Source organism: Arvicanthis niloticus, chromosome 24 (genome assembly GCF_011762505.2).
Source record: "Arvicanthis niloticus isolate mArvNil1 chromosome 24, mArvNil1.pat.X, whole genome shotgun sequence".
Lineage (NCBI taxonomy): Eukaryota > Metazoa > Chordata > Mammalia > Rodentia > Muridae > Arvicanthis > Arvicanthis niloticus.
In genome coordinates this window covers 35,803,991-35,814,588 of record NC_133432.1, presented here as the reverse complement: position 1 = coordinate 35,814,588, position 10,598 = coordinate 35,803,991, and the positions used below count along the sequence as shown (strand labels likewise).

The 10,598-nt window shown below is 49.4% G+C and overlaps 1 protein-coding gene across 1 annotated transcript; it reads left to right on the top strand.

Moving 5' to 3' along the window:
* Positions 1 to 97: 97 nt before the first annotated feature.
* Positions 98 to 10,598, top strand: Pdap1 (PDGFA associated protein 1). The gene is made up of 6 exons (XM_076923716.1): positions 98 to 228; positions 3,425 to 3,516; positions 4,877 to 4,984; positions 7,055 to 7,176; positions 8,715 to 8,866; positions 9,880 to 10,598. The coding sequence occupies exons 1-6, from the start codon at positions 216 to 218 to the stop codon at positions 9,936 to 9,938; spliced, it is 546 nt and encodes a 181-aa protein (XP_076779831.1). The 5' UTR covers positions 98 to 215; the 3' UTR covers positions 9,939 to 10,598.

Below are 10,598 nucleotides of genomic sequence, written 5' to 3'. Positions count from 1 at the left end.
GGGACGCCGGGAAACGCGTATTCCCGGCAGCGCGCGTTCTGGCTAGGAATTCAGGCACCTCTCAAAACAGCCCGGCCTCAGTGAGGTCCCAGTTCCTCAAAGCGGCGGCGGCGCGCGGAGAGGGATCAGGCCGGGCGGAAGAAGTCGATCTAAAGGCATTTCCGGTTCCGGTGTCAGTTCGAGGCGCCGCCGCCGCTGCAGCCGCCGGAGCCGAGATGCCTAAAGGAGGTGAGGGGGTGGGCGCGCGTGGTTCTCGTGGCTTCTCTAGTGGCGGCCATAGGCCGGCTGCCGCCGTCCCCTCAACCCGCGGGCCTGGGGCCTCTAAGAGATCCGCGCCGAAGGTGGCCATCCCCGTCGCTTCTCAGCCATGCGTGGGCCTCGACGCTCAATTGTCCTGACTGGGAAGCTGAGGACCATAGTAGTCGAGGGCTTCTCCGTCAGGGATTTTGAGGAGACTCACGGGCACTGGGTCCTTGTCCTGGAGGAAAGTGGGACCCAGGAGTCTCCCCTCCAAGCCTCGGGAGCGTCTGAAGTTTGTCTTCCAATTTGGCTGGCCGGAGACTGAGTCACCGCGTCCCGCGCTGGTGCGGGCCCGTCTCCCTCGAGCATAAAATGGGGCTTCTGTCGAGCTCAAATGCGGCCACGCCTGCCTCATAATAAGACCTTGACTTGATGATGTGGGACCTGGCTTTGACTCTTTCCTTGTACCGTAGCCATTAAGGATGTGCTTCTGAGCCAGACGCCTAACTTCTTTGTGTCTCGGTTTTGTCGTTTCCAAAAGGGGGGGACATTGATTATATCTACCTCTTGTTAGGATGAGAGCTGTAAACTAGGTAACCCATGTACTCAGTCCAGTGCTCCGCAGCCTCTAAATGCCCAGTTACTACTGTGTGTAGAGACCAAGGAGACAGCTTTTCCCATCTTACATTGTTTTTACCCCTTAGAATCAGGGATTTGAATACCAGATATATCCCATGTTAATTCTGTGGCCTCAAACAAGACTTTACTTCTTCTAGCTCGTTTTCTTCATCTGAACTACAGGGATATTAATAAGGCTTAGTTTGATGAATAGGAGACAGAGGACAGCACTTACACGATGATAGAATAAATCTCTCTAAGGGCCTGGCTAGCTCCCAGCACAGAACAGATGTTAGTTAATGTTGGCAGTTCATATGTTAAGTCAGCCCACCGGAACATCTGTCTGGAGCTTTTTTCAAGCTTAAATTGCTTCCTGTCAATATTCAGATATTAGACTTTACAGGGCCTAGTGCGTCTAAACCTAGTTCTCTGCTGACTTATCCTGTGTCTGGAAGAGCACTGTGTTTTGTTCCTCAGTCTCATCTTTAAAAGGCAAAGGAACTTTTTTCAGCTCTTGACTCCAAGGTTGGGAATTACAGTTTGACAGTCCTAAATATGAAGTCATAGCTAACTGACTTTGTCTTGATTTCTGAGAAGCTTGGAGGGGACAGACAAGGCTTGTTTCCTTCCTTGAGCTAATATGAGAAAACAATGGTTTAAAAACTATTCTAAAAAATTTCTCAGGAGCAAAGGACCAATTCTGTTTTCGGTATACTGTGGATTTTTAAGAGTCTTGAAAGAGCCTGTATAAACCAAACTAAGGTCAGTATCCCATAGACTAGGGAATGTGATAGCCAACTTTGATTATTACCACAGCCTGGAATAGTAAGAGGTCAGGAAAGGGTGTTGCTTTTCTGTTTGGTTGGTTGGGGTTTTGTTTTGTTTTGTTTTGAATGGTAAAGCTTGGTATCTCACAATAGGTCTTTCATGAGCATACCTAGATACCCCTGGGAACTCAGGTAGTCATTAAAAATGGGTGGTGTGGGCTGTTGGCAGCCCAATTACAGCTCTGCAGCTGCTGTCTAGGAAGTCACTGTGTCTGCAGTGGTCTCCAGAGCTTGGAGCAGTTCTAGTTGTCTAATCATAGGCTCTCTACTCACAGCAAGGGGTCTGTGGAAACAGACCAGTCCTGTTTGGCAATAGAGGCCACAGCCAAACCTGCATCAAGATGCAGCTCTAAGACTAGCTTTAGCAGGAATTGGTCTAGTATTGCAGCTAGAACCTCAGGGTATGGAACTGATCTTAGATGAATCGTCTCTGACAGTCCTGATCAGTGTTAGACTGCTATTGGGTCTATACTTAACTTTAATTTTGCTACTTTAATTTTTTATGTGAGATTTGTGTGTGTGTGTGTGTGTGTGTGTGTGTGTGTGTGTGTGTGTGTTTTGTTTTTTGTCCGCATGTATACAAGCACACCATGTCTGTGCAGTGCCCGAAGATGGCAAGAGAGGGCTTTAGATCACCCAGGAACTGGGGTGACAAATGATTTTGAGCTGCCCTGTAGGTTCTGGGAACCAGCTAGGGCTATCTGAAAGAACAGCAAATGTTCCTAACTGCTGAGTGGTTTCTCCAGCCCTGTTTGCTAGTTTAACAGAGTTTCCATTGGTAGATTTGGGGCTTTTAGCCTATAAGTATTCTCTTCCATATCACCAAGATAAACAAGGAGTATTGTATTCTTTCTGTTGCCATTGGCAACAGTGTGCTTATGGAGCCAGTGCTGACTTACATTTTACTGCCAGCCAGTGTGTTAGGATAGATTAACAGACATTTTGTGTTGCTTATCCAATGCCATGTATAATTCCAGTTGCTTTTGGAATGGTATCCAACTTACTTCCATGGCAGCCTTATGGGGGAAAAAAGGAAACTGAGGCTCTGGGAAGACACACACAGCCTCAGATGTAGGAAATGGTACAGCTGATTTTGGAACCCAGAGCTTTAGACTTCAGAATTCTTCTCCTTTTACACATTGTTGGACATTGTGCCCTTATCTGTGACACAAAACCAGCAGTAGCACGTGATACAAAACCTCTTGTGCTGTACTTGTGTTTTAAGGATCAAATGAGACCATGACAAAGTCTTAAAAGGAAAAAGCATTGTAGTGCCAGAAGAGGCCTCTAGGTTTCATGCTGTTTGCACCTGAGAACACTATTAGGATTTTGTTTGTTTGTTTGTGACAAGGTCTTGCTCTGCCCTCCATATGTAGACCAGGCTGACCTGGGACTCAAGAGATCCATATCTTGCCAGCCTCTGCAGTCTCAAATGCTGGGACTAAAGATGTACAACCATTATACCCAGCTATATTTAGATTTTAAGAAAACGGGATTCAGTCAGACTCTATCTCCCTCTCCTCACCTCAGATCTTTTTCTTAGGAACCTACATCTGGCAGTCTGTGCATCAGGTGTCTTAAAGCCACTGCTTTTGTCCTTTGAGATCACTGTAGGTTTGGGTGGTGCTTGGTGAAGGTAGGTGAGGTTCTTTTGGGCTGAACAGGACAGCCTTTTGGGGGGTCAGTTTAGTGAAGGCTGACTTCTCTCTCACTTTCCTAAACTACTGATCTTTGTGCAGGTAGAAAGGGAGGCCACAAAGGCCGAGTGAGGCAGTATACAAGCCCTGAGGAGATCGATGCCCAGCTACAGGCGGAGAAGCAGAAGGCCAAGGTGAGTATATGTCTGTCCGCTCCGGTGGTCCAGTATGTTGCCTTGCTTCCGGGGAGAACAGGAAAGGACTACTGTTCTCCAAGAGACGTCACACCGGAGGGTGGGAAGGACACCAGATGGTAGTTGTGAGCCCTTGAGCAGCCAGTCACAGTACACAGGGGTGGCCCTGTGATTGGACCAACAAGAAGGGAGTTTGCCCACTTTGTAGTAGCTGCCTTGGTGGTCTCCACTCGTTGTCCTGTTTGCCTGCCTTCCTGAGACGCTCTCTACCAGCTGCTGTTCACCCGCAGCTCCAGTCAGTTCCCTGCAGCTCCCCTACGTAGGGCTGCCTGCCAGACTCTGTGCACCATACAGCCTGCCTTCCCACAGCCCTGCTGTCCTGTTTATTGCTATTGGCTCTGTTCAGCATCACTTCTTCTGTGGCTTACTAGTGCTGCCTGCCCTCCTCCAGTTCAAGCTGACCTAGTAGTTCTCTTTCCTCTGGGATGGAGAACTGTCCAGTCTACTCTTATCTGCATCCTCTGCAACAGTGAATATCCACACCTGAATTAAGGGCTTAAGGGAGCAGATGGCCCCCTCTCCCAGGATCCCTGAGATGGGGAGAAGCCATCTCTGTCTGGGATTCTAGGAGAGCTTTGTGGAGTTGCTAGCATGGAACCTTGGAGAATGTGTAGGTGACTGTTAGAGAGGATGAATATAAGGTTTTTATTGGTCTTTCTTACTTTGTTTTTTTGGAACAGAATCTATGTAGTGCAGGCTAGTTTGCACTCTTGGCAATCCTCCTGCCTCAGCCTCCTGTGCTGAGATTACAGGTATGAGCTACAGTGTTGGCTCTCTTTCCAGTGATGTGTGTGTGTGTGTGTGTGTGTGTGTGTGTGTGTGTGTGTGTGTGTGTATGACAGTAAGAAATGTAGAGGCTGTTAGCTTGCCAAGGTGTGGTCTTGAGCATTTAGTGCCAAAAGGTCTTACGTGGGAAGGCGTGACCATGGGAGCACACAACAAGAAGGCATGGTCAGGAAAGTTACTTTGGCAGCTGCATGTAGCAGGTACCAACCCAGTAGGCACACAGTTTTCAGGACCACACTGGGGTCTTTGTGACCCTGCCTGTGAGATAAGCTTCTTTCTGAGCTGACCAAGGTGGCTATAAAGGATCAGTCTTGTGGCTGTATCAAGACCTTTGGCCTCTGGTCCGTGACGCTTAGTGGCCAGGGTCACTTGAGTTAGGACCTTTGTCATACTAGGCTTGAGCCTTCCAGGGGCTTAATGTGAAGGTCCACAGTCAAAGGGTGGCTGTGGGTGTTACATTCTTGGGGGTCTGTTTTGCATTTTTGATTCTGCAGGTTGTCCATTTCTGAAACAGGAAGAAGATGAACAAGAAGAAGGTGGAGATGGGGCTTCAGGTGACCCTAAGAAGGAGAAGAAGTCTCTAGACTCAGATGAGAGTGAAGATGAAGATGATGACCACCAGGTGAGTCTGTACACTGCAGACCACATTCAGTCACAGGGTCATATATAACCCAGGCTACTGTGACCTCCTGACAGTTCTGCCTCTCCTCTCAAAGTGCTGGGCTTACAAGCATGTGCCACCATCCCCAGTTTGCTTTGTTTTGTTTTTTTTAATTGCGGGGGGGGGGGGGGGTAGATGCTTACTATGGTAGCATGAAGTCAGAAAACAGCTTTTGAAGTGGGTTCTCTCCTTCCACTGCTATGTGAGTTCCAGGGATCAAACTCAGGACATCAGGTTTGCAAGACAAGTTTTTTACCCACCTCCCTGTCACTGAACTTAGGGTCTTATGTATGTATCCTAACTTGACCTCAAACTTGACATATAACTGGCCCTGGTCTTGAACTGGTTGATGAACTAGTCTTCCCACCTCTGCCTTCTAATAATGTCACATGCCTACTGTTAATTACCAAAAGCTCTTGCTCTTTAGCCACCATGTGGTGCTGGGAATTGAACTCAGGACCTCTGGAAGAGCAGTCAGTGCTCTTAACCGCTGAGCCATCTCTCCAGCCGCTCTTGCCCTTTAGGACCCAGGATCTACTGGGAACAAACAGTGAAAATGAAGTAAATGAACAGTGGAAATTCAACTGTGAAAAGTGCTATGACTCAAACTGAGAGAAGAGAGGATAACTTGGAATAGCAGTGTGCTGACAAGGTGGCTTAAGTCCAGGATGGAGCCAGCCGTGTTTAAAACAGAAACAAACAACCAGCAAATGTTAGGCAGAGCAGTTGAGGCAACCACACAAGCAAAGTGCAAAGGTCCCAGGGTGGGAACAAGCTCTACATGTTTGAAGACCAGAAAGTGGGGTCTCTGGGCTGTGGTTTAGTGGGCAGATGGTGCCAGATGAATGAAAAGAAAGGCAAGGGCCCTCTGTAGTGGCAGAAATCAGTTGGCTTCATCACATCAGGGACTGGGCAGGGGCAACTGGATACCTTGAATGCAGAAGGAAGATAACCAGGTTTACTTTTTATTTTATGTTAAAATGTACTTAGCGTGGAGGGGGTGGTGTGCAGCATGCTGTGGGGTGTGTGTGGTCTGACAAGCTGCAGGAATCATGGGTCCTGGTGACCAAACTCAGCTCATCAGGTTTTTGCAGTAGGTGCCTGTACCCTGTCCATCTATCGTCCTATCGCTGATTTTGGCTTTTCTGGGAACAGATGCTAAGATGTTGCAGTAGAATTCAGGAGAGGGCATCTATGGCTTGCTCTTCAGTGATTGGCAGTAGCCGGGTAGAAGAGTAGATCGACTCCAGCCATGTTTTGGGCATGCTGAGGGAAGAAAAGATCAGGTTGGGTGAGGGTAGGTCTTGTTTACCTGTTGTAGAAAGAGGTAATCAAGTTGGATGTAGGCACATGGAACCTGTAGTCAGATCAGTCGGCATCTGGAAGCTTCTTGTCATTTTAAGGAAATCTACTGTAGAACTGCGTTTTCATTTCTTCTTGGGCCTCCCCAGATAAGATAGTTTAGTTGTTTTGTATAGTTTTTTTTCCCTCTCCCATTAATTTATTTATTCACATTATATCCCGATCACAGCCCACCCTCAGCCCCCACCTCCCAGTTTCCCCCTCACACAAGCTCACCCCCCCCCATAGAAGTGGGAGGCCCCCTCTGGGTACCAACCTACCTTAGCACATCAGGTGACTACAGGACTAGGTACCTCCTCTCCCGCTGAGGCCAGACAAGATGGTCTTGAATCTCTTTCCTACTCAAAGCTGAGATGCATGGGAATTGCAACACCATGGCTCACCCTACTCTGGGAACCCACCATGTGGTTCTTCTAAAGAAAAATCAGCCTTAGAATTCCATGGGAAGCTGCTCTGGAGACTGAGATTGAAAGGGGCAATGTTGACCTTGAGCTACCAGGCTGCTGGGGCCTGACACAGGTTGTCATTGTACACACTCATTTTCTTTGTCCCTCCCAGATTGGCGAGATACTCCAAAGTGGTGTCCCCATCCTGATGGGCTGTTGGTGTCTTGGCCTTCAGAGGCCCCCCCAAGATCTAACCTTCTATAACAGTCCTGTTCTGTCCTAGCAAAAGCGGAAAGGTGTGGAAGGGCTCATTGACATTGAGAACCCCAACCGGGTGGCACAGACGACTAAGAAGGTCACACAACTGGATCTGGATGGGCCAAAGGAGCTTTCAAGGAGAGAACGGTAACGTCTGCTTGGTGGACCTGCAACCTTAGTACACAGACTAGGGCCCCAAAGTGGGCACTCTACCTCCCAGCCACACCTACAGCCTCATTGACTTTCTGGGCTGAGACACCCTCTGGCCTTTTAATAGGCCAAAAGCTGCTAGGATTCTAGCCTGCCACCCTGTTCAGAAGAACATATCTAAGAACTCTACAGAGAAGGGGTTTGAGTGTCACTGAGGCTGTGGAGGACACTATTTCTGTACCTCTGCATTAGGTTTGGTTGGTGTTGGGGTGTGTGTGGGTGTGTTTCCCCAGAAACCCAGCAGGCTGGGCTGTCCTTCCCAGAGCAGAAGGGCTCTGATGTCCGGCCTACCCCCACCTCCAGGGTTCTGCCACTTAGCGGCCATGAATAAGTTACTGTCCTTTTTGGGCCTTAAGTTCTCGCCAGTACAAAAAAGATCCCATTACTTTGCCCAACAGAAATGATGACCATGAAAGCCTACAACTTTCTGGTACTTGGTCTTCACTGAGGTGGCCCTGCAGAACCTTGAAGCAGCCTTGGTCAGTCCTGAATAACTAAGAGACATCTCAATCTGGCACATCCCTGCCAGGATCTACTGGCCAATAATGTTCTCTTTACACCTCTGTAGTGGGTGTCTTGTCTAGTGTCCTGAGTGCTGTATTTTCCCCTTCCAGCCCTTGGTGGCTGAGTTTCTCACCCATTCTCCTGAAGCAGTCCTTGTGCTTTGTTTCCTACTATCCAGCCTTGTGCACTGGAAAGGCCTCCAAAAAGCCCCTCTGCTGCCCCTGCCAGGGCTCTTTTCTCTTTATGGGGCTCCTTCAAGGTACAAATGGAGGGGTTTGGTTTTGGTTTTTTGGTTTTCGAGACAGGGTTTCTCTGTATAGCCTTGGCTGTTCCAGAACTCACGCTGTAGACCAGGCTGGCCTCGAACTCAGAAATCCACCTGCGTCTGCCTCCCAAGTGCTGGAATTAAAGGCATGCGCCACCACCACCTGGACAAATGGAGTTTTTAAATCTCACAGTCTAGGTAGCCCTCCTAGTGAGACTCACACAGGGGAACTGATGGCCCTTCCTACCCAGCATGGAATCCTGCTCTTATTCTCACCCCACCTGGGCGGTTCACTTGCTTGGGAGGTGCACCTGAGCTACTATAAGAGTGTGCTGTGTCCTGGGGCTCTCGAGTCAGGTTGTGTCTCTTTCCCATTATCTGTGGCTTTTCGGTCCCTATCCAGTGCCTTCCTTACGGCCATCTGGAACACAGTGTTTTTGGTTTAAGTTCCACATTCTCATTGTGGTCACTAAACTCTGAAGTCTTCGGGTACCAACCTGGTCCCTGAAATAAGGCACTGTCTCCTCTTGGGCCAGGGTTCTCACAGGGGTTTGTCACCTGGGCCCATTCCCTTTCCTTGCTTATTTGAAGGTGTCCACTAAGTGAAACACATGGACCAGAGCGTCCCTCAGCTGAGTGTCCTCTTCCCTTGCACCTGAGTGCTTCCGCTAACAATGATGACATTGGCCTCATTTTATCCAAACAGAGAAGAAATAGAGAAGCAGAAAGCAAAAGAGCGCTACATGAAGATGCATTTGGCTGGGAAGACCGAGCAGGCCAAGGCTGATCTCGCCCGGCTGGCAATCATCCGGAAACAGAGGGAGGAAGCAGCAAGAAAGAAAGAAGAAGAGAGGAAAGGTAGGTCTGAGCCTGTCAGCCCCAGCAACAGTTACCTGACTAGTTTTGGATAGGACCCTGAACTGCCTGTGAGAGCAGTTGGAGAGCCTGAGGAGTGACAGCTGCCTGTTCACCCATGTCAGCCAGTAAAGCTTTGCAGTCTCTGGAGAGGTGCTCCTGTTCACCATCATGGAGCCAGTGAGGGCTGGAATCAGCAGAGCACTGTTGAGCAGTCACTGACTGACTCCAGCAGCAAAAGGCCTCAGCACCAGCAGGTCTCTGAGCCTTGGAAAACCAGAAGTTGCTGTGAGGCAGTTGCCACTCCATGCAGGCTCTTGAGGTGTCCGAGCTGTCTGTAAGAGAAACTTAGACTAGGCAGCCGCCTGTGTGCCACTCCTCATCCTCCCTCACGGGCCTGGGTATGTCTGCTGCAGGGGAGTGTTTTACCTTAGACCCATCCATTAGAAAGGGGGCATGGGTGGTTATGGCTATGAGAGAGAGAGAGAGACAGAGACAGACAGAGACACGCCTTAGCCCACTTTCTTGCCTATTTAACCTAATTATGAGGAACCTGAGGCCTAGAACTGAGAACTCATAGGGCACCCCTATTGCCCTTCTCTGAGCTTATTTATCCTGACTCATTTAGCTCCCCAAACCGATGCCAGAAAGGGTTTGATGTGCAGCTAGGTGGTGTTGCTGACTTGAAATGTTAAGACTTGAGAATACACAGAAAGGTTGGAATTGCAGGGCTCTGCTAGGGGTGTCGGAAGTTCTCAGTAGCCACCAGACTGCTTGTGGGTAGACCTGAATGGACAGCCACTCAAGCACAGCAGGAGCATGATGCCTGGGCCCTGTGGTCTCAGCAGAAATTCTCTGCCTTGGGTAGCAGCCTGAATCCTTCTGGACTCTATTAGCACAGTCTGTTTGCACAAAATGTTTTTTGAGGCCTCGGTCCTGAAGTCCTGTGATTCAGTGGGATGTGGGAGGTATTTCTGCTGTGTTCTGACCCCCACCTTTCCCTTCCAATCCCTCAGCAAAAGATGACGCAACCTTGTCAGGAAAACGGATGCAGTCGCTCTCCCTGAATAAGTAAGATGGCCCGTGGGAGGAGATGCCGGGGAACTGGGCCGTGCCGCCAGGACCTCTGCCATGTCTCACCCACCCTGTGCCCTGGCGCCGCTGCAGCAGCCCCTATGGCCTGGAGCCCATGCGGCCTGGGGCCTCCTCTTCATCTTGGCACAGAAATTGTTCAGGGGATGTGGGGGGTTGGGGGGAGGGGCGGCTGCTATCTTTGAGACAGAAAGATGCAGGACAGCATTTCATACGTAACCATTTGAATGTTTCTGCTGTTTTTAGAATTTGGGACCCTGGTTGGGGGGGGTGCCTGGGAAGTGGGGTAAGGAGATTCCATTTGTCCAGTAGATTGCACGTTAGCAGGGAGGGTAGTGCCAGCAGGCAGCTGCTGTGGGAGTTGATGACAACCTGCCCAGATTGTCTGGGTGCTCACTCAGAGGGGCTGTCCAGGAGCCTGTGCCACGAAAGGTCCAAGGTTTGTACCTGGCCAGTTCCTTCCAACGAGGCCTCTCCTCGCTGCTCTGTCCCCTTCCCACCCACCTGGTCAGGGCTAGTGCCCATTTTTAACCCTACCCATTGATCATTTCAAGAAACCTCTGGTTACTGTGCATCACCCAGACAAGACATGCTCCTCAAATTCAACTTGTATATTTGGCAAATAAAACAACATTATCGTAAA

Excerpts from the sequence above, each read along its gene's own strand:
- Pdap1 (XM_076923716.1), top strand. Across the intron at positions 4,985-7,054 it reads ATGAAGATGATGACCACCAG|CAAAAGCGGAAAGGTGTGGA; the intron begins GTGAGTCTGTAC and ends GTTCTGTCCTAG. Across the intron at positions 8,867-9,879 it reads GAAAGAAGAAGAGAGGAAAG|CAAAAGATGACGCAACCTTG; the intron begins GTAGGTCTGAGC and ends CCAATCCCTCAG.